Genomic DNA, 22,942 nt, shown 5'->3' on the forward strand with positions numbered 1-22,942 from the left:
GGCAACCTAACTGCTTTAAGACCGCAAGCAAATTGTGAAAATTTCACAACTATTCTCTAAATAGGATAACCATTGGGCTTTCCCCCTGAATAAATGTACATAGATTAAAGGTTAGATTTTCTCAAACATTTATAGTGCAACGTTATGCTACAGCTGTCAGGGGCGATGGCACCCAGAGTAGGACCCAATGCAAACAGACAGAGAGAGGCAGTGTGGTAAGTGAAAAATGTTTAATTTTCAAAAGAAAAACTCACAACAGGCAGGTGGTAACAGTGGCAGGCATGCACATGGACAGGCTTGCCGCGGCAAACAGGCATGGACAGACACTATACTCCAGCGAAGAGTAAACTGAACAGACGAGTAAATATTGACCATGGCACAGGTGGAAACAGTGAGACTGATGAGCATAGAGCAGGTGGACCGAATAAAGCTGACTGCTGAACAGAGAAACAATGACAATGAAATTAAAAGATAAATATAAAAATAACAGAAGTAAAATGCACGATACCCAGAACAAGTGAGAACGTAAAGGAATGCACTGAAGCACCAGCTGGAAAACATTAACTATCACGATCAGAGACAAGACCAAAAACAAAACTCAAACATCTTCAAATCATGAAAACTGCAATTAAAAACTGGTTTATTTTTTTTACACATCTTTACCAGAGGTGCCAGTAAAAGTGGCCTGCATTTTAATACCAGCTCTCAGGCAAGATGTTGTGCAGAAGTCTCAAGGATGTTCTCATCCAGAAGGAAGAGGATGGATGAAGTCAGAGGGTGATTCAGTAGGGACACCTTCATTGGATTTGACTAATGGACCTGGGTATGGGCTTTCCAGAGAGGTATGACTGTTGGATTTGCCTCTGGAGAAATATAAAGAAATACAGATTTTAGAGTTTAAAGATTTAGTCAGCGGGTTGTTCTGTCCAGACAGTAGTAGCGCTACTTTAGACATACCCAATGGGTGTACATTTGGTTTAATTTAGTGCTTGAAAAGAGCCATTTTAGATAAACAATTTCATGTTTGTTGTTAATAAAACATTAAAGGTACATTTCTAAAAGTAAATGTAAGTTTTTTTCCCACTGGGCTCTCACCTTTGCTGCAGACTAGGGAATTTGCACAGCGGATGCTCTATTCACCGCAGCTTGATAGTTCTTGTACAGAGCAGTACCATACTAAACACAGAGGGCACACATCTGTAAACATCTGGAAACAGCGCACATTACAGTGAGTGGAGATGGCATTGCACACGAGGGTGAATCTGACCTTTGCTATTCTGATAGAGTTGACCCATAGCAGCAGCGTCTGTTTGTCTTCACAGCACAGGAACTTCATGTAGGGAGACTCCTTCTGAATGCAGGGATGCTAAGAAAAAAAAAATAAAGACAGAAAACACCTTTGAGTGAATTTGTATTTTATGGCAGTAGCATAATCTCACATTGCTAAACTCTACTGAACCTAAACTTTGATCAGATGAGACTAAAACTAAATTTTTGTTTGGAAATACTCCAGTTGGGTTAGCCATAAAACAATTAGTGGAAAGCACCTAATGCCCACTGTTAAAAACGAAGGAGGATCTGTGATGCTGTGGGCCTGTCTCTACTGCAAAGGCCCAGGAACCCTTGTTAGAGTGCATGGCTTCATGAATTCTTGGAAAAAACGGGACATTTTAAGTAAAAATCTGAATGTGTAATCAGTGAGCCTTTCAGTGGGACATTGATCCAAAAATGTGGCCAACGCAGCACAGAAACTGTTCACCAAGAAGATCTGTGTGTTGATTTGAGGAAATTAGTGCAGAGGAGATGACCCACGATTTTAGGTGATCTAGAGAGACTCTAGATCACCACCCCTCCCCTGTACCGAATTAAAGCCTGGTACATGCCCTCATTATTCAAATTGGGTCAAGCTGAGATAAGCATGCTGACGTCATTGCTCAATTTCATGCTGATGAAATTTTTTATTTATAGCAACATACACAATGAACGCATAATATTGTACCTTGTGTGTGGGGCTAAAGGAAATAGTTCCCTTTTTTACAAACAGGAGCCAGCAGAGAGCAGTGTAGGTGCACTAAAACTGAAACAGCAGGAATTGCTGTAGAGAAACAGTTTTAGCCAGTTTCTAGAGTTTAATCTATACAGTGTAAGTTGTATTGTAAAACTAAAGTCAGCCTGATATTTGAGTCCACACATATTTGAACCTGTCCTCTTGCTGTTCTCTCAGATCTCCTCAGCTGGAACCATGGAACCACTTCTGTGCTCTCTCTGGTTTAGGGCACCACCTTACTGGCCCCTGTTCCTTGTTCTGTTCACCACCTTCCTCTTTCACTTTGCCTGTTTTCATATGTGCACCTTTAAGAAGTCTGAGAAGAACTAAAAATACAACCACCTGATAACTGCAGCGACTCTGAATAAAACACCTTTATTGTACTATAAAAAATGTATAGTACACAGGGTGTCTGCCTCATGGACTAAAGGTTTGGTCCGTGAGGCAGACACCCTGTCTACTTTTAAGGCTAGGCTTAAAACGTTCCTTTTTGATGAAGCTTATAGTTAGAGTGGCTTCGGTTATCCTGAGCTATCTTCCTTATTTTTTACCTTCATCTTCTTCCCTCCCTGTTGGTTGGAGTAAGGGGGAGTCAGGTTTAGCCTAAACCGGCTCAGTTATGGTTGAGGTGCAAACACACCCTCCATTTCTGCTACCTGTATGACCCCCTTTCTTTTCCAATGGTTATAATCAGTCAGACAGAGAGAGGTATCCCAATCGTTGTGGTTTTTAGTATAACAATGACCATCAGTGGGCTCTAGATGGACAAACTGTCTACTTTTAAGGCTAGGCATAAAACATTCCTTTTTGATAAAGCTTATAGAAAGAGTGGCTTAGGTTATCCTGAGCTATCTGTGTAGTTATGCTACTATAGGCTTAGGCTGCTGGAGGACATAATGACCACTTTCACCCTCTTCGCTACATTCTCACACTAATTCTGCATTATTTGCTGTTATTTCAGTTTTTAACTGTATGTTCTCTCTCTTTTCTCTTCCTAGAAGCTAGACTTGGCCTGACTCTGTGTCTACCTGTGACACCTTTTGTTTTTTTCCTTTTTTTTTTTTTTTCTTTCTGCTCTTGGTGGAGGAGGACGCTTTTTCTCTGTCTCTTGCACCCCTCCCATATCTGCCCTGCTTCAGCTCTGTGTCTTGTCTTCTTTTTGGAGCCTCCTTTTGCATATCTTCTGAATTCTGAGTTATGGATTTGGTCAGCTGGTCTCTCAATGCAATTGATCAAATTTTCTCGACGAGAAGACAGGGTGAAGGAGAGCCCAACTTGTACGGACTGGACGTTTTTCTCTGGATACACAATGGACTCCTGGCAGAAGTGGAGGATTGTGTGTTTGTCGATGATGTCAGTCGAGGATGTGGAAGATATGTATATAATTGGATGTTTGATATCAGGATTTCTGCTTTTTGGAGTCAGCGGTTATCTGGAGTATCGAGAAATTCGGAGAATGTCAGCAGCTGTTCTGGCAATTGTGAGGCTGCCTGGCATGTATGATGGGATCTTCAGGGCGATCAGCACTCAGACTGAGATGTTACGTGAGCTGAATCACAGACTGGATGTGATCCTTAGGATCGCAGGCAGGTTGCGGTTCCTGGACTCAGGGGTGAAATGGGATAAATCATGGAGAAAGTTGTTCGCTCAGATCTGGCGAAAGACCAGGAATTTGGCTGTTTGGTTTCGCCTTTGAGAAGCACCAGCGTAAATCTCAAGGCAGACGGAAAATTAAGAGTCAGCCTAACCCAAATAATTATTGTTTTTCTGAATTTGGCTCCCCTGCACGGCCTTGATGGCCGGCTATCTTCAACCTCTCCTGGAAGTTATGTAACCATGACGCTCTGCTCCCTCTGCCCCCTCCCTTCCCTGAGGACATCTGTGGACCTGCTTAGAACTTTGTGGCCGGTTGATAAACATTCCAACGTACCATCAAGGACAATGGCCTCTGTGACAATGCTTCATGGACTCACTTGCACACACTCACTTGCACACACGCACATGCTCAAGATAAACATATGCACCCCCTCATACCACCTTCACCGTTCCCGGCATGATGTTGTTTTGTAAACTTGTTGCTTCTTTGTGCTGAGGTTTTTTGCAATCTCAAACTGTATCCTGCTAAGGATAAAGTGTGAAATATAATTTTTTTCCCTCTATTTTCCTAATGTGGCCTCTTTTCTCATCTAGCAAGGGCAGCACCTGTGAGTGGGCAGCAAAGCCTCGGTGACCCGTCCCCCCCTTGTCTTGTGTCATGATGTATGTTTGGATGGGTTGTACTGGAATTCTAATTTCCCCTCGGGGATCAATAAAGTATCTTTGAATTTGAATTGAATTGAATTTCTGGAGAGGGGAATCGTCCAAGCTTCTGCTGGCAACAATTTAATGCTCACCTTCTGATCCACATAGCCCTGTCTTTCAGTCTTTAACCCTTTCTCTCTCCTAGACATGGCGATTGGCTGAGCTTTTACTGTGACTAACTCTATGTGCTCTCTCTTTGTGGGGTTCCTTGAGACGACATTGTTGTTAATAAGCGCCGTTTAACTAAATAATCTGAACTGAAACTATCTGTGTAGTTATGCTGCTATAGGCTTAGGCTGCTGGAGGACATAACGACCACTTTCACCCTCTTCACTACATTCTCACACTACTCTCCAATTTGGCATTATTTGCTGTTATTTCAGCTTTTAACCTTGTTCTCTCTTTTCTCTTCCTAGAAGCTACACCTGGCCTGGCTCTGTGTCTACCTGTGACACCTTTCTGGAGAAGGGAATCGTCCGAGCTTCTGCTGGCAACAACTTAATGCTCACCCTCTACCGATGACCCACATGGCCCTGTCTTTTAGTGTTTAACCCTTTCTCTCTCCTAGACATGGCGATTGACTGAGCTTAACTGTAACTAACTCTATGTTCTCTCTTTCAGACTCTAACCTTGAAAACTGGCTCAGAGTTTATCTGTTCTTTCTTTCTAGGTGAAACGACTAAAGGAGCTACATCCATTAACATTTACTTTTCCTTCCCATAGAAAGTACTCCTGGATCAGGGCTTCTTTGTTCTCTTTGTGTCTCTGTTCTGTTCTCTCAGTCGGTCGTGGCAAATGGCCGCTCACACTGAGCCTGGTTCTGCTGGAGGTTTCGTCCTGTTAAAAGGGACTTTGTCCTCTCCACTGTCGCTACATGCATGCTCAGTATCAGGGATTGCTGCAAAGTCAACGCCAGTGACTGTCCACTGTCTCTACATGCTCATCCAGGAGGAGGGAATGCTGCAAGTCACTGACTGGATGCAATCTGCTGGGTTTCCTTAGACAGAAAAACTTTTTATCCAATTTGAATAAATAACTGAATCTGACTGTACTGTTCAATGGTTAGGATTAATTTGAATGTATGTACCTGACTTTTGTGAAGAGCCTTGAGACAACATGTGTTGTGAATTGGCGCTATATAAATAAACTGAATTGAAACTGAACTGAACTGTTTTCATATGTGCACATTTAAGAAGTCGGAGAAGAGCTAAAAATACAACCACCTGATAACTGCAGCGACTCTGAATAAAACACCTTTATTGTACTATAATACACAAGTGGTGATCAAAAACCCATTGTATGAAGGTGATCATGAATGAATAACCAGTCCTCGACAACTGATATGGCACCTGTAATCATTGAAAGTCCACTCATGCCAGTCACTACAATCAGCTCCTATACTGTCTCCCCAAAATAGTTTGAAGATTTGGAAAGAATATACAGGTCCTTCTCAAAATATTAGCATATTGTAATAAAGTTCATTATCTTCTAAAATATCATGATGAAAATTTAACATTAATATATTTTAGATTCATTGCACACTAACTGAAATATTTCAGGTCTTTTATTGTCTTAATACGGATGATTTTGGCATACAGCTCATGAAAACCCAAAGTTCCTATCTCACAAAATTAGCATATCATTAAAAGGGTCTCTAAACGAGCTATGAACCTAATCATCTGAATCAACGAGTTAACTCTAAACACCTGCAAAAGATTCCTGAGGCCTTTAAAACTCCCAGCCTGGTTCATCACTCAAAACCCCAATCATGGGTAAGACTGCCGACCTGACTGCTGTCCAGAAGGCCACTATTGACACCCTCAAGCAAGAGGGTAAGACACAGAAAGAAATTTCTGAACGAATAGGCTGTTCCCAGAGTGCTGTATCAAGGCACCTCAGTGGGAAGTCTGTGGGAAGGAAAAAGTGTGGCAGAAAACGCTGCACAATGAGAAGAGGTGACCGGACCCTGAGGAAGATTGTGGAGAAGGGCCGATTCCAGACCTTGGGGGACCTGCGGAAGCAGTGGACTGAGTCTGGAGTAGAAACATCCAGAGTCACCGTGCACAGGCGTGTGCAGGAAATGGGCTACAGATGCCGCATTCCCCAGGTCAAGCCACTTTTGAACCAGAAACAGCGGCAGAAGCGCCTGACCTGGGCTACAGAGAAGCAGCACTGGACTGTTGCTCAGTGGCCCAAAGTACTTTTTTCGGATGAAAGCAAATTCTGCATGTCATTCGGAAATCAAGGTGCCAGAGTCTGGAGGAAGACTGGGTAGAAGGAAATGCCAAAATGCCAGAAGTCCAGTGTCAAGTACCCACAGTCAGTGATGGTCTGGGGTGCCGTGTCAGCTGCTGGTGTTGGTCCACTGTGTTTTATCAAGGGCAGGGTCAATGCAGCTAGCTATCAGGAGATTTTGGAGCACTTCATGTTTCCATCTGCTGAAAAGCTTTATGGAGATGAAGATTTCATTTTTCAGCACGACCTGGCACCTGCTCACAGTGTCAAAACCACTGGTAAATGGTTTACTGACCATGGTATCACTGTGCTCAATTGGCCTGCCAACTCTCCTGACCTGAACCCCATAGAAAATCTGTGGGATATTGTGAAGAGAACGTTGAGAGACTCAAGACCCAACACTCTGGATGAGCTAAAGACCGCTATCGAAGCATCCTGGGCCTCCATAAGACCTCAGCAGTGCCACAGGCTGATTGCCTCCATGCCACGCCGCATTGAAGCAGTCATTTCTGCAAAAGGATTCCCGACCAAGTATTGAGTGCATAACTGTACATGATTATTTGAAGGTTGACGTTTTTTGTATTAAAAACACTTTTCTTTTATTGGTTGGATGAAATATGTTAATTTTGTGAGATAGGAATTTTGGGTTTTCATGAGCTGTATGCCAAAATCATCCGTATTAAGACAATAAAAGACCTGAAATATTTCAGTTATTGTGCAATGAATCTAAAATATATGAATGTTAAATTTTCCTCATGACATTATGGAAAATAATGAACTTTATCACAATATGCTAATTTTTTGAGAAGGACCTGTATTGTCCCCAGTGCATGATGGAAATGCTTGACATAGAGAGAAAGTGCAGAAAGAGTAACGTGAAAGTGCTCTCCAAACCCTAAGCTGCATCTTACCTTTAACAGAAAACTGAAGTCTGTGGGAGCTCTGTATTTCTGTTTGTAGCTGGAGGTGGTGTAGATGTTGACTTTTTCAAAGCGAATAAAACAGGCGAGATCAGAGGAAGACTTGAAGAAAAAGAGATTATTAAAAAATGTAAGCATGTACCTTGCTGAAAACTTTGCAAGACATGTAGCTGTACCTGAAATCATTCAACCCCGCTGCAATAAAAAATCTTTCTCTAATTTAAAAATGCCAAACAGCATTTAATGGATATTGCACTCTCTAAATTATTCAACCTCTTCATAACTAGGATCTTTAGTACTTATTAGAGCACCACTGCTGTTATAACCTGCAGCAAACGTGATTCATGGCCAGATTCATCGCTTTCTTTTTACATTCTTTTTCTCTTGTTTGTACATGACAGAGATCTATTCTCTGGATATATTTTAGACATTTGTCTTGACAGCCATATTTGTAGCATGTATGAAAAAGTATTTAAGGTTTTCTATGTCAGGCACACCCGATGGAAGTAATGAAGCCCTTAATTGGCTGCATCAGGTGGGCCTGAGACCACCCCTGATCTCCAAATGTGAGCTCTTCTAAAGAATCATTTATGGGGGATGAATAATGTTGAGCCTGCAGTATTCATTTAAAGTATGATTTAGAGTGAAATGTAGATAAAACATCTTTGGAATATTACTTTTATTCACTTTTTTATTACTGATTTTAACAGTTCTTGTGTCATTCGTTTATATTGCCAACAGCTGAACAATTTAAAATGTTGTTACTTTAAAAACTTTGCAGTGTTGGGTTGAAAAATTTTCAGATGCAACTGTTTCTCATATGTATTAATACATTTTCAAGCATTATAAAAACAACACGAGATCTAGAAGCTTACACAGCTAAAAGAACAGTAGCTTCTTAATAGTACTTTTTCTGTGTCAATACTTAAGACTATTATATAACTGTTTATTGCGAGATAATTTGTTTCTTCACATTTAAGAGTAATCAAACTTTAGTTAATATGCACATTTCTATTTTTTGTCTCTTAAAAACTTTGAACTTTTCTTCCTTTTTTCTGTTTCAGCATATGCGAATCATGTTGACATATTTACCGTCACTGACAGACTTGGGCTTGTTGGTGCAAACTAGAAGTCTGACTTCCTGAAAGTGATCAAGACGCCCAGACATCCCTCTCCCCAGACACCTCCTCCAGCTCTTCCAGGGGGAGCCCAAGGCGTTCCCAGGCCAGCCGAGAGACATAGTCCCTTCAGCGTGTCCTGGGCCGTGTCCTGGGCCTCCTCCCGGTGGGACGTCCCTGGAACACCTGCCGAGGAAGGCGACTAGGAGGCATCTGGCTTTTGCTAACCAAGTATTGGTTTAAATTTTGATTGTTCTAGGCCAGAGCTAATTTAACACAACAGGGTTGGGTAATGTGCTTGAACCAGCATACTGGGTCAGGTTATCAATCCAAAAAATGGGGTTAAAGTGACTAATGTGTAACAGTATGGCTATGGAAGATTGGGTTGAAAAGAAACAGATATAATCTGGATTATGAAGCAATTTACTAAATGATCCCTTTTCTAGCCTTTGACTAGAGACCTTATTACATTTTTTAGTTATGTGTTGCTCTTTTCTTTTATTTATTGTTAAATTATTCTATCTTCTTCTATTTTTTACTTCTATTGACTTGTTTGGCTAAATTAAAGCACTTTGTTCAAATGCTGCAGTTTTTACATGTGCAGAACTATTAAACTTCTGACTAACATTGATGATACAAAACGTGATTAAAACTATTTAAACAAGATTCACATTAACACATTTTATTTCCCAACCATACAGACGAGAGCCAAAGAAAAGCAAACATAAATGAGCAACACTCAAATACAGTCACACCCTCTACTGGTTCTACAGTTTTACACATCAGCACATAAAAATGATCTTGTCTTTACCAGTTTCTAAAATTATTTCAGTCTAAGACCTAATAAGTACAAAAACGCTCAACAGTTTCTGGGTTGTAATTATTCATTTAAGAAAAGATAAGCTTGAGCAGAAAAGCTAATAATAGCTCAGCGTAGTTGTTTCCTATATGACTATCTGTTTCTCACATTGCTGTGAAGTAAATTGTTACTGTGAAATCTTCTTTACACTTCATTGAGTTTTTAAGGTATTTTCGTCTTTATATTCTCTGTTCTTTTAGGATCGCACTACAGCATTTCAGTCAGGCTGAGATCTGGACATTTCTCATTGCAACAAGTTAACTCTTTTTGTTTTCAGCCACTCTGCTGTAGGTTTGCTGCTATGTTTGGGATCATTTTATTGTACCCTGACCAAGGTTTTGCTAAACTATTAGACAGCTGTTGGACAGGTGGCCTAACATCATAACTCTAGAGTATTTTGGGTGAACAGACGAGTTGGTGGTCGACCTGAAGACTGGGTCCAGGTTCTGTGGTTGTAAAGCAAGCCCAGATCATCAGCACTCCACCTTCATGTTTAACAGTTGCCGCATTGTGTTTTTATTGAAATGCTGTATTTGGGTTTCGACGAACATGGTGCTGTGCATTATGGCCAATTATCTAAACTTTTTTATCATCGGTCCTAAGAGCATTCTTCAACAATTTATGATATATTTAGATGCCAACCTAGGTTATGCTTTGTTTCTGTTTTGAGAGGGATCTTTTTCTTGGCTGCTGATAATGGCGAGAAGATTTTTAGCTGTCTTTAAAGTTTTCTCGTTGTTAAAAAGTGTAGAACAACGGGCTTTGAAAAGTTTGGAAATCTTCTCCAAGGTCATTGCTGATGTCTTCCCTTCTTGGCATTGTGTTAACACACATCTGTATGCCACATCTGCTGATAATGAGACACTCTACTGCTTTCAAGTTGCACCACATGGCTCCTACTGTACTCCTTAAATCATATAGAAGCAGTGCAGTTGTTTACTTAAAAGTAGTTTTTCACTGAGAGTGCACCATTGTGGTTTCTTTGTTTAATAAATAATGACATTGTGAAATCTGTGTGTTTTGGTACACTTGAGGAAAGATTTAACTAGTGTTTGAACCTAGAAAAGACCAAATATTTTTTTCTCATTTCTCCTCATACATAAAATCCTAAAATTAAAGGTGGATGTATTATTTTTACCTTAACTGGTAAGATTTTTTGATGTGTCATACCTTTGTTTTTCCTTTGGGGACATAATAGATCCCAGAGGCCCTAAGCATGAAGTAGCGAGGTTTCCAAACCTTCTTCCCATCCTCTTTTAGATATAACATGCCCTCAAGATTAGGGACAATAACTGTAGAACCTCCAAAATGCTCCTATTGTATCAAAAGAAAAGGAATGCAAACTATATAAAAGGTCATTTTTGGCAAACAGAGTTAATATAAGTGGAGAGGAGAAGATCAATTAAATATTACTGTAACCAACCTTGATAAGCAGCTCTTTGGCTTGGCTATTTATGCTACTCATGCTAGATTTCTTCTTCCACATGTAAAAAATCTGCACATTGGGAAAAGTAAGAGGTGGCTTACTGAGTGAACCATGTATTCAGTCTTTTTGCATTAAGAGAAATGGATAACTTACCTGAGGCTCTGTGAACATCATATACTTTTGAGGTGTTGACAAGAAATAGAGTTTGTTTTCACTGTGCCGGCTCCAAGCAGACAGCGGTTCCACAAGACATTCATGATCCTCAAAGGCTCTTTCTGAAGCAATGTTAGAAAACCCCTTTATGATGAGTGCCTGTACGTGTTTAGCACGTGTTGGAATGTTTAGTGTGTACTAGCTGTCTCACCAATCTGCATCTCAGGATTGCTTTCACACAGGCTCCAATCGATGCTGCTCTCGCAGTGTGTCTTCTCAAACAGCTTGTCCAAAACGTCTCTGACTGTCTGTCTCTCGTCCACCATTAGAGTCTTGGAGCTGTTGTCACTCATCAGCACCTTTATTATCAGCTATCAGGAGCAGAATGATTGGTTTATTTGAACTGTTCTACTGCAGGGTGGAAATGAGACACTGACTGCAGAGTTTACCTTCCTCACTTTGGCTTCCTTCAGTTTCTCCAGCGCAACTTTAATTTTGTCTGCCTTTGTTTGGGGTTCATTCTGGAGAACATAAATAACTTTTAATTTTAGATCAACAGCATGAACTTTTTTTACATTGTGTCACATTTTAACCACCAGCTGCAAATAAAATTCATTTAAATGTGTAAGTTTGTATTCAGTCCCCTTTCGTCAATGCTTTGTAGAACCACCTTTCACATCGATTACACTTGCAACCCTTTTTTGGGTCTTCTTTTCCTGGCTCTAACAGGGTTTCTTCCACTATTGTCCCGTTTTTAACTACATTCATTTTTTCCATCAAGACTGACCAGCTGAAAAACACAACTCCACATCAAGATGCTGCCACCGCTATTTTCTCATGGGGGGTGCAGGATGACATACAGTATCAGTTTTGAACCACATAGAGTTTTGCATGCCCAAACACTGTATGTTAACCTCATCTGGCCAGAGCACCTTCTTCCACATGTTTGCTGTGTCCCCTACATGGCTTGTTGTAAACTTTGAATGGGACTTTTTTCCTTCCTGCCACTCTTCCACAAAGGGTGGATTTGTGGAGTAAATGGCAGATTCCTTGCACCTAAGCTGTGGATCCTTGCTGCTCCTCCAGAGTTTCCATGGGCCTGTTGATGGCTTCTGTGATTAATGCTTTCTTTAACCTAGCATTATGCTTATAACATAACCCTACTTGACATTCCTTCACATCCTCATTCCTGAACTGTACAATGTGTCCCATCTTTTTGATTCCTTGTGTTCACAAAATGTCATGCTTTGTTGTTATAGAGGACCTAATTGCACAGAAGAAACTGGCAATAGGTGGCAAGCATGCAATACATTAATAATATAAAAGATCAGAGTCCATGTTTACAAAGAGGTGGAGAATGGGTGACAAAGAAGCCAAATCTGCATTGGCAACAGAAACAAACTGGCATGAACACTTAGGAGAACTAAGGAGGTCTGACAAAGAGCAGAGTAAATTGAGAGGTATATATGCTGAGGTAGTGATTAGTGGACAAGAAGCAAGTGAGATTTTAAACAGGCGGCGGCAGAAGCTGGGGACACTCTACACAGCTTTCACAGTCTTCACAGCCTCTAAAAAGACTTAATGTTCACACTTACAGGCTGGTTTCCACACATTCTTGCTTCATGACTGACAGACTGGGGGTCACAGACCTAACAAGTGCGCCTGTCAAAATAGCTACAGCCAACAGAACTCTCCCAGGGAATTTGGTCAGACTACATTTCTTTCTACTACCCTAAAAAATAAAAGATGTGAAGTTTAAAATACTTAATAGAACTGATCAAATCAACAACAGTGTTAACTGTGTTTTTTGTATTAATAGTTTTAAATGTTTTCAATGTGAGGTTGTTGGAGGGTTTTCGAATGATTTTCAGTCTGAATTTATGATAGACAATTTATTTTAACTGGAAATAATGTTATTTTTTGTGTTTTTTCTTTAGATTTTTATATAAATTGTTGAAAGTTGCTAATATAGGAGCATTTTTAAGTTATAAATTTCAAATGTTTTAATAAGGTTCACCCAGAAATAAGCTCACACTTTAATGAGCTTCATTCACAATTCCATTGTTTTCTTTGTGAAGTACCTTAAGATGACATGTGCAGTGAATTGGTGCCATATAAATAAATGGAATTGACTAAAACTAAAACTCAAAGATAGTTTCATTTGATTTAGTATTCCAAACAAATTTTAGCTATTTTATTTAGTTGTTGGGATAGTAGTATCAGTGTCTGGAAAATATTCTGTATTTCTTATTTGTGTGCCAAAAAATTGAGAGAATAGTGAAAAATATGTGATTTGCTTATTTACACTTTACACGTTTTAAACACTGTCTTTTAATCTAAGGTTTGTTTAAACACTTGAGCTGTTCAGGATTTGCTCTGACAGCAAAATGCTTCCTCAACATCATGTTCAGTTTGTTCCATATAAAAAATGATAGGTTTGCAGCAAGAATCGTAATCTTCAACACAACCACATGCAAAGCAGAGTGCAGGCAGAGCTGTCTTAACAAAGAGAGGACACAATGCTAACCGAATTGTCCAGAGGTTGATGAGGAACAGTTTAGTTTATATTTCTAAAAAATAAAATAAAATAATGAAAATTTCAACAATAATAGAAAGGCATAAAGACAATAATCCCGGACTTATATTATTTTCACATATGATATAAGTAGCCAGAGAAACACCACTGCATTAGTAATTAGTTTAAGGCTTGCAGTCATTACTTATTTTGTGCTCGTCAATGGTGCTTACAATATGTGTTGGGTTAAACTTAAGATGTTGTTTAGACATATTTTGAACTTAAAATGCTCACTGGAACATCTGAGGAACATCAATTAAAGTAATACTTGTAACAAAACTTGTTTCAGGGCTATAAATATCTTGCACCAATATGCACTGTGTTGGGAAACATTTGAGTCTTACTATTTTCACTGCTCTTGATGACTGTGTGGTAACCACAGGAAAGGTCACTACAGGCTCAGACTCTTGATAAATGGCAGGGAGCATGGTTTGATTTCCTGTAGGGTTTCTGGTGTCTTCATGATTGGGACATTGTTGTCCAGTTGTCTTTGACTCCAGATCAGCTACAAGAGCATCCAGGTCATGGTCCTCCAGCTCATTAAGAGACTCTGTGGAAGGTGTAACATCAAGACGCAGCGTTAGGGATGCAGACTTGTAAAGGCTACAGATTCGATCCCCACAGCTAGAGGGATAGATTTGTTAACAGAAAGCTTTGCTCAGACACCACCTCTGTTGCAGTTAAGGTTTACACATTCTCTCAACACAGTACATTTACACAACGATTATTTAAAGATTTGTGTAAAGCAAGAAAACTTGGTAATAGCTGCAAATGTTAATTACTAGCAGCACATGTTATACTAATATCTCTAACATCTTACCAGGAAAGGCAATGTTCTAACTTTCCTTAAGAAAGTTTCCATTATCCCAAAATGACAAAATTCTGTAAAGTACAAAGGACTCAGTTTGAGACCTCTCACACTCAGAGAATCTGCTACTGTTATGGACTTTTAGCTTAGCAGTTTGCTGCTAGCTTTTAGTGCCAGGATGGGCAACATTTTGTTTCCACAGAACCAAATACAGTTGGTTAAAGGAAAAGAAAGACCATAAATTACATTGAAAGAAAATCATTCCATTCAGCTGTACTGGAAAACACTTTCAGGCTTTCATTTCTGTTGATGATGATGATGACAACTTTGTAGCATAGTTAGCATGTTGGCTCTGAACTTTGACCTTGAACACAGTGATAGTCTTTTGGCACATCGTACACGCTGTCTGTGAGCTGACATCTGTGATGATATAAAGAGTTTGTGGTTAAATGGTGGAACATTTAGAGTTTATTTTTTCTGTTTTCTTATGCTTTTAATAGACTGGCCCTGCCAAACCCTGACCATAACTGTCTGTCAAATGAACATGTGTACTATTCTTTTCGAAAATAATGCTTTAGCTTTATACATCTTAGATGTTTTAAGCGTAATAACGGTTCATTAATAAAATACATCATTGATTTGTTTGAAGCAATTTGGTTTGCATTCCAGGACATGAAAGCATGAAAAAGACTTGCTTCTGACCTGCTCTGCCAATGAAGGATTTATCAGTTTTTACCCTAAATAGAAGCATGATTATTGTGATTACATAAGATAAGGCACTACATCAGCTGATTTAAACTGGCAACCCAAAATCCGTCTGTCCATCCATCCAGCGACATGATTCTTTTTTAATATTTTAGTTTAATATACTTCTCCTGAACCTTTCATCTTGTAGTTTGCAGTGATCATGTCCATTATGATCCTGTTCATGTGCATTATTCTCAGCATCAGTTTCCTGCATGAGAGTCAATTTTGAATCAAAGCAATGAGGACTGCACACTTTTCTTTGGAGATAACTGAGAGAAAATGAATTCAACCTTATCTGCCCCTCATGCTTGTGCCTTTGATGTCACTGTCCTAAAATATGCTTAGCTTTAAGTGTCCTGCAGCTCCATTTTGTGTCACTTCAAAAGAACTGTGAAAATTACTTCTTTATTTATTTATTGTATATCTGCTAAAGTTCTTTGCAATTAATTATTCTGCATTGAATCAATCTGCACATCAACCTAAAACAATGACAATTTTTACCACCAAAACTAAATGCTGACAAAATGAATAAGTTTAAATTCAGAAGTATCTGCTTCTGATTTTGTCAAACTTAAACCAGAAATATTATATTCACAGCTTAAATCTTCACGATGACAGAAATATCAATCCTTGAATTGAGTTTGGCTACTTCAGAAGCTCTTTAGCATTAACTGATACCAGGTTCAACTGTGAATTGTCTTGGTTTTCATTAAACAAAAATTTGATACATCATTGGAGAAGTTTAGCAAGTTAGTTTTGTTGGAGATGTTCTGGATGTTTTCCTAAAGGAAGGGAAAGACTTCCTGATACAAACATAGATTATTGATGAAAAATGATTAAGTCGATGTGCTGAATATTTCACTTTCCTATTTCTCCCACAACTCCACATCCGCCTGGCTCACAGTTGCTGCCAGATGGAGAATGTTGGCTAGTTACTGATTCATTTTGCACCTGTCTGAGATGAGACGTGATACTGAATGAGAACTTGCCGTTCAGATTGTTGAAGCCAATGGAGAAGGAGCTCTCTTGTGGAGTCACATCCACTCCTGATGAACCTGCTGCTTGTTCTAGACTCTGCAGAGAAGTGAAGCAACAGGAGATTAGGGATTATTGTATGTGTTCAAATTAAATACTGAACAGGCTGAAGAACTAACAGAGAGAACAGAAAGGTCCATTAGTTACAATTGAACTCCTTTCATTTATCTTGTTGTCATCACCGTAGAATAGCTTGGTCCCACTAAAGACACAAGTATGTTAAGTTAATCAGAGACACACTGAGCTTCTTCATCACATCAGTATTGTGTTAATTTAATAACAAGAACATTCCTGCCAGCAATCAGTTCAACTCTGAAAACTGTTATCAGAGAACATGTCACTTTATTGAGACTGCATCAATTTATCTGCTTTATATTGTGAAACAACCTTCTGAAAACACCTCTGCAAACATGATGCAGCTACCCTCATACTTCACAGTTGGAATGGTGTTCTCAGACTTGCAAGGTTCCTTATTTGTTCTCCAAAGGTATCAATTATGGCCAAACACATTGGCCTAAGTTTAATAAAACAACAGGACATGTCTCCAAGAATTAAAGTCTGTGTCCCTGGGTGCATTTGTAAACTCAAACGTGGCCTTTTGCTTTTGTTCTGTGGTTGATACCCACATTTGGCACCAATACACATGTATCTGGATGACACTGAACTCATCCCCTTCCTGAACAGCATGATTTTTGGACATTCCCATGCTGTTTATACATGCATAGAATCATTTGAACAGATGATTGTGGCACCCTCTGGCATCTGGCAATTGTACCCACGGATGAACCAGATTTGTTGAGGTCCACAATTCTCTTCCTGATAACTTGGCTGATTTCATTTGATCCTTCCATAATGTTACACAAGGAAGCAGTTTGTTTGAAGTGTTTCCTTAAAACACATCCACTGGTGTGCCTGCATTTAACTCAATGTTGTGAATTAAGACTATTAAGACTGTATCACCTTGTCTTCCAAATTGTCAGTCAGTCAGTCAGTTATTTTCGACCGCTTCTTCCATAGTGGGTCACGGGACAGCTTGTGCCTATCTCCAACAGTCTATGCCGGTGTACCCCGCCTCACGCTTTTATACATTGTTTGAAGGAATTGTAATTTTAGTGTATATAAACACACCAAAATTATTTGAGGGTGAAAAGTTAAGATTTGAAACCATGATATGTCCCCTTTAATGCAATCAGAGCAGCAAATATTTTGGGTCTAATAGATTTGCACTCTAATGACTGACACTGTTTCCCTTCTTTTCTGCAAAATATCTCCAACTCAATCAAATTGGATGGAGACAAACTGGTGGCAGTAAAGTTCAAGTCTTACTACAGATTTTCAGTTGAATTTAGGTTTGGACTTTTACTGGGCCTTTCTAAGATTTGAATGTGATTTAATCTAAACCTTTCTGTTGTAGCTCTGGTTGTATGTTTAGGGTTGCTGTTCTGCTGGAAGGTGAACCTCCACCCCTGTCTCAAACCCCTTTTCATTCTATAACAGATTTTCTTCTAGAACTATTCTGTATTAACTTCCTCAGGTTAGCCTTTTGGTTTATTATCATGCAGATACATAAGTTTGAGACTTTTTATCTTTAAAAAAAGAAAGAAAAAAATCTTACCTGAGAGAGATGATCCATCTCTCCCAGCAGGTGACTGAACATAGCATCGATGTCATCCATCTGCCAATGGTAGCACAGTTATTACATACAGCATCATGCAAAAGATTCATATCAACTAAACGTCTTTACATCTTGTTATATTACCCAAAACGTATTGTCGTTTTATTGGGCTCTTATATGAAATACCAACAAAGTAGAGTTTAAACGTAATGTGTGGTTTACATTTGTAGTAAGCCCTCTTTACTCTGATTTCTCTAAATATAATTCAGTGCATCAGTTTGCCTTCAAAAGTCACCTTATTTGTAATCAGGGCCCACAGGGTGTGTTACTTGAACTCAAGAGCCCCTTTTGAACTACCGTTCCACAATAAACCCCACAATGTTTCATCATTTAGCAAAAGCTTAGGAGGTGCTTTCAGAGCAGCCAGAAAGGATCGTGGAACCAAGCGGGCTTAGACTACAACTAGGCAGCATTCACCTACGTAGTATGCAGATATATGGGGGATTTACCATTTGTTTGTTTGCCTGTGTGGTGGTACCCATGCAAGCTGTCTAAATACATTTAGTGCTTCTAATACAAGCAAACATGCTTGTGCTGTATTATTATGATTACAGTAAAAGTCTGGAAAGTGATCCGGCACTGTTTTGGTCTCAGAATTAGTCTCCCTCCCCGTCGGTCTTTGTCTTGTTTTGGTCTCCCCTTCCTCAAATTCTTGGTCTTAGTATGCTCTGGTCTTGGTTTTGTTGGGTTAGGTGGTTTTGACTCCAACACTAGTCAGTCTTCAGTCAAACTGAGAATCTGGGATAATACATGAAAATGTATCTTTTTAGATGCTCTCACTCCAATCAAATGGGCAAAAATTGAACTTTCAAGATGTTCACAGCTGATAGACATACCCCAAAAGACATGGGGGCTCTGAACAAATGCTCACCATTGCCAAGATTTTATTTGTAAAAAATGAGATTTCTTTATATAGTTTATCTTCCTGTTCACAATTGTGCCTTACTTTGTGTTGGCCTATTACATACAATCCCAGTAAAATACATTGATGTAAAGCTGTAAAGTGAAAAAATTATAATAAGTTGAAGGGATATGAATACTTATGAAAGAACGTTTTAAAAGTTAGAAAAAAAACACAACTGGAAGCATCAGGAACTGAAAACCTTTCACAATTTTCAATTCAGTTTAAAATCAGTTTCATACATCTCGTCCTTCTGTTCTCCTTTTTATAACAGTAAAACTAATGTTTTTGTTGGTCTGCACAGTTTTTGTTGCGAGGACAGCATGCTCTCCCCTCAGATGTGCAAAACACAGACATTTTATGCAAAGTTGATCACTCTTTTCACTAAAAAGAATAAATATATTCAGCATCTCAAGCAATGCTCTGCAACTCCTCAGCAGAGAGACAAAACAGCAGAGTTGCAGCTTAAAATGCTTTCCATGCTTCTCTGGCTGTTAACAAACACAAGTTGCCTTTAATCACCAGCCAGCTTGCTTCACCCCCAATAAACTGGGATTCAAAGTGATGGGATCTCTTTCGTGCGGTAGATAATTTAAGACCTCCTCCATCTATTTAGTCCCCCACCTCGTTTTATATCCTCACAACTTGTCCAAATGCGTTCACTTAAGCTTCGACTTAAAGTCCATGAAATACTTTGCATTTATTGTTCCTGCTAAAAGGCTTTAGTGAAGTCGACAGCATTTCACAAAAGTCAGCATCTGGGGGTTTCCATATGGAGAGATCATCTTGCCAGCTTTCAGGGTCAAAAATGTATCTTTCATGTGGATTGACTTCAAAAAGCAAACTGAAGATTGAGCTTTCTGCTGTTGCCAACTCTGTGATAGCATTTTTGACTTTACACATTGGTTTTGTGCATGACTGAAGAAGTTCAACACACAATCACAAAACTCTCTCCATTTTAAACAGGCCTATCAAATTGTAATAGCACCTAAAATGTTTGACATATTCTGTTAGTATGGAGTTACTTAGTCAAAGTCATCAGTCTTACTCTGTACTCTGTGTCTTGTTTGGTTCTTTTTGGATTTACAGACATTTAGGTCCACATTTTGGGTTCTGTTACAGTCAATAAAAAAAAAAAAAAAAAAACCCCAACAAATACTTCAAATTTATCAATATATAATTGAATTTTTGTCTGAATAAAAGTAATTTAACTGGACTCTACAAAGTCTATTTAACAAAATAAATAAACAACAAAAACATTGCTTTTACTCATTAAACAGAAGATACCAAGAAAACTGCCCGATTCAAGTCACCCCACAGCATCTTACTGACATCAACAACTGGGCTTTGACCCAGTCTGTGATTCTCCATTTCTTATTTTTCAGCCATTGTTGTATTTATTGGTAATTTTCGGCTCATTGGTGTGTTGGCAGGCCCAGTTCCACCAGTTCCAAAATTTTTTTACAGATGCTCTCACAATTTCCACAAGGAACCTCTAATACACATTGGAATTTAAGGTACGTTTTATGATAGTGAGCTGGCCATGTTCTGCTGCAACAAAGCATTCCCAAAGCATGACCCTTCCACATCCATGCTTCACAGTTTCTTTGAGGTTCTTTTCCTGGAATGCTGTATTTAGTTTATGCCAAACATGCCATTTATTCTTGTATCTAAATATATGTACAGAGGTCTTCAACAATGGGGTCATGACCCCTAGGGAGTCCATGGAGATTTTTGCTTAATTAGAGTTGAATACTTTTTTTATTTTTTAATTATGTCTTTATAAACACATTAACATGAATCCAGCATATTGTAGTAAATTGATGAATGGAGACATAAAATAATGTATTTCAGTCTGAACTCTGCTCCACTCATAGCCTGAACCTCCATGCATTCCACACACAAGAGAAGGACCCACCCATACCCATACTGTGCAGGTCATACAGCTCTGGTCTTGGATGTATGTATGCATGGATGGATGGATGGATGGATGGATATTAGGAGGTTCTTGCTCCATCCTGCCATTAGTTTGGGGGTCCCAAACTGAAAAACACTGAAGACCACTGCATATGTTTATACATCATTCCAGAAGTCCTGGAATTTGACTGCATTCTTTCTGTTTTTTTATTAAGAGTCACAGTGGGGACCCTAAAGCGCTATACGTAGGTTGCAGACCCTCATTCATTGTGCAGAAATGTGGATATTTAACTTCAAGAATCGATGTCTACCAGCCAAAGGCTGCTAATAGTTATTTTAATTTGATCAGGGGTCATAATCTTTCATACCATATTAAAGTCAACTGCGCCAAACTGGGGTCACAACCAAATTAAATTGAAACAGGATGCAAAAGAAATTTTTCAGAAAATAAAATGATCAGCTAGATTTCAGTGTTTTGTGATTTTCCCACCTCCATAATTAATCATAAATACTAAAATAAATAAACTACCAAGCAATAGTTATGGGTTTAGAATTGCTTTTTATGTGTACAAAATGGAAGCAGGAAAAGAACAAAACGTCAATGTTTGAATACAAGTTGGCCAAGTGGCAAACTGACCCGCAGTCTCTTTCAGCTACTGTGGTGAATACAAAGCAAATGTTTCACTGCTTGGAAAAATGAGAAAATAATCTGGACAACACAGCTGTCTTTGAACATTTGACAAGATTAACTCGCTAATACTTCTCTCTAAAGATATATAGTTGGCATTTTAGCTAGTAAGCCAGAAAATGTTGGAAAACAATTTTTTTCATTTAATGCACAAAATATCTGCCATGTGATAAAATCCACAGTGAAGAGAATCCATTTCTGGTTTAGATCTGAGTCAGATCTAATCTTGTGAGCAGCACAAGCATAATAGTCAGTTGATGAGAGCCTTTTATTTAATAACAAAACTACTGCATGTTCTAAGTGTAACGAGTCAACAAGAACAACATTTAGAGTGAAACTTCAGTTTGTTCTTTCCAAAACGTATCTACTGTTTATTATTTTAATACATTTTGTTGTGATATCCTTTTTTTCGCTCATTTTATTTGACCATTTAAGACAATTTCCTTTATGAAGACTTCTTAAACTTTTCTTTCTAGCTTTAATAGTACAGCTTGTATCTGTATTATTTAAACTTTACACTATGGTAATAAAATGCAAACTGTCTTAGTGTTTGCAGTATATAAATATCCACTTATAATCTTTATGCAGAGGCAAACAAGCCACTGTAAATACAAACTGAGGCAGAACACACTGTGCTGTGCCTGTGCTCGATATGTTTAAGCTAAATAGACTACCCATTAGTTCCAGTAAGGGAAAGGGGAAGAGATACAGATCATTGGATGCTTTCACATGAAAGTGAAAAATGTTTTCCAAACTTGTACCTTTTGCAGACGTGGAAACTAGGTTTAGTTTCTGTCTTCTACTGCTTTTTAGTTGAAGTAAAATATATATATATATATCTTGTTTTTGAGCAATATGCATAACAAGCCCACAAGCGTTTTTTTAATACCACTTTCTCATAAAGCTCGTCGGGGTTTTGCTGTTGTCTCCCACCAAGGCCTCACACAACAGAATGAAAAACTGCTTAGAGACAATCAGGCACGCAGAGAATCAAGGCCAAGCCTGTGTAAGACAACGATTTATCAAAACTGCATGCATGAAAGGAGCACAATAACAGCAAACTGCTGTTATTGTGCTCCCTGTTGAGGAGCTTCTTGTTGTTTTCTAATTAGTTGCACATCCCATGTGTTGGCTCCTGTGAGAGAACATGTGTTTGAGTTAAACAAGGCTGACGTGGCTGGTCGGGTATTTAACTCTTACAAGGTCTAACATTATGTGCATGGAAAAATGTTTGATTTGAGTTTTGCTTTGCAGAAACATCTGATGAGTTAAAAAAATTATTTTTCATTGTGATCGTGACGCCCAATATCTACTCAGACCCACAAGGAGTTATCTTCAGCAGGAAGGATTAAGTAACATCACACCAGCTATGAATATAAAAAAGATGCATACCAGCACTACACATTATTTTTCCTTACTTACAGAAAACAAATTGATTTTAATTTTGAAAATGCATTATACATTAAAAATCAAATTGTAGCTTTCTTACCTCTTCTGCCTTTCACAAACACAATCGGCACTGACTGATGAACGGCCC

The 22,942-nt window shown here is 38.8% G+C and overlaps 1 protein-coding gene across 1 annotated transcript; it reads right to left on the reverse strand.

The window, feature by feature from the left end:
* Positions 1-215: 215 nt before the first annotated feature.
* LOC124870376 (amyloid beta A4 precursor protein-binding family B member 1-interacting protein-like) lies at positions 216-22,942 on the reverse strand. Its single transcript, XM_047369028.1, has 13 exons — positions 22,895-22,942; positions 17,840-17,899; positions 16,179-16,263; positions 13,979-14,184; positions 11,509-11,580; positions 11,271-11,430; positions 11,060-11,181; positions 10,904-10,975; positions 10,651-10,794; positions 7,495-7,605; positions 1,268-1,366; positions 1,096-1,176; positions 216-863 (listed from the first exon to the last, which is right to left on the reverse strand). Exons 2-12 carry the CDS (start codon positions 17,897-17,899, stop codon positions 1,108-1,110), a joined length of 1,200 nt encoding a protein of 399 aa, XP_047224984.1. The 5' UTR covers positions 22,895-22,942; the 3' UTR covers positions 216-863; positions 1,096-1,107.

The sequence above is a fragment of the Girardinichthys multiradiatus genome, chromosome 6 (genome assembly GCF_021462225.1).
Source record: "Girardinichthys multiradiatus isolate DD_20200921_A chromosome 6, DD_fGirMul_XY1, whole genome shotgun sequence".
In the NCBI taxonomy this organism is placed as follows: domain Eukaryota; kingdom Metazoa; phylum Chordata; class Actinopteri; order Cyprinodontiformes; family Goodeidae; genus Girardinichthys; species Girardinichthys multiradiatus.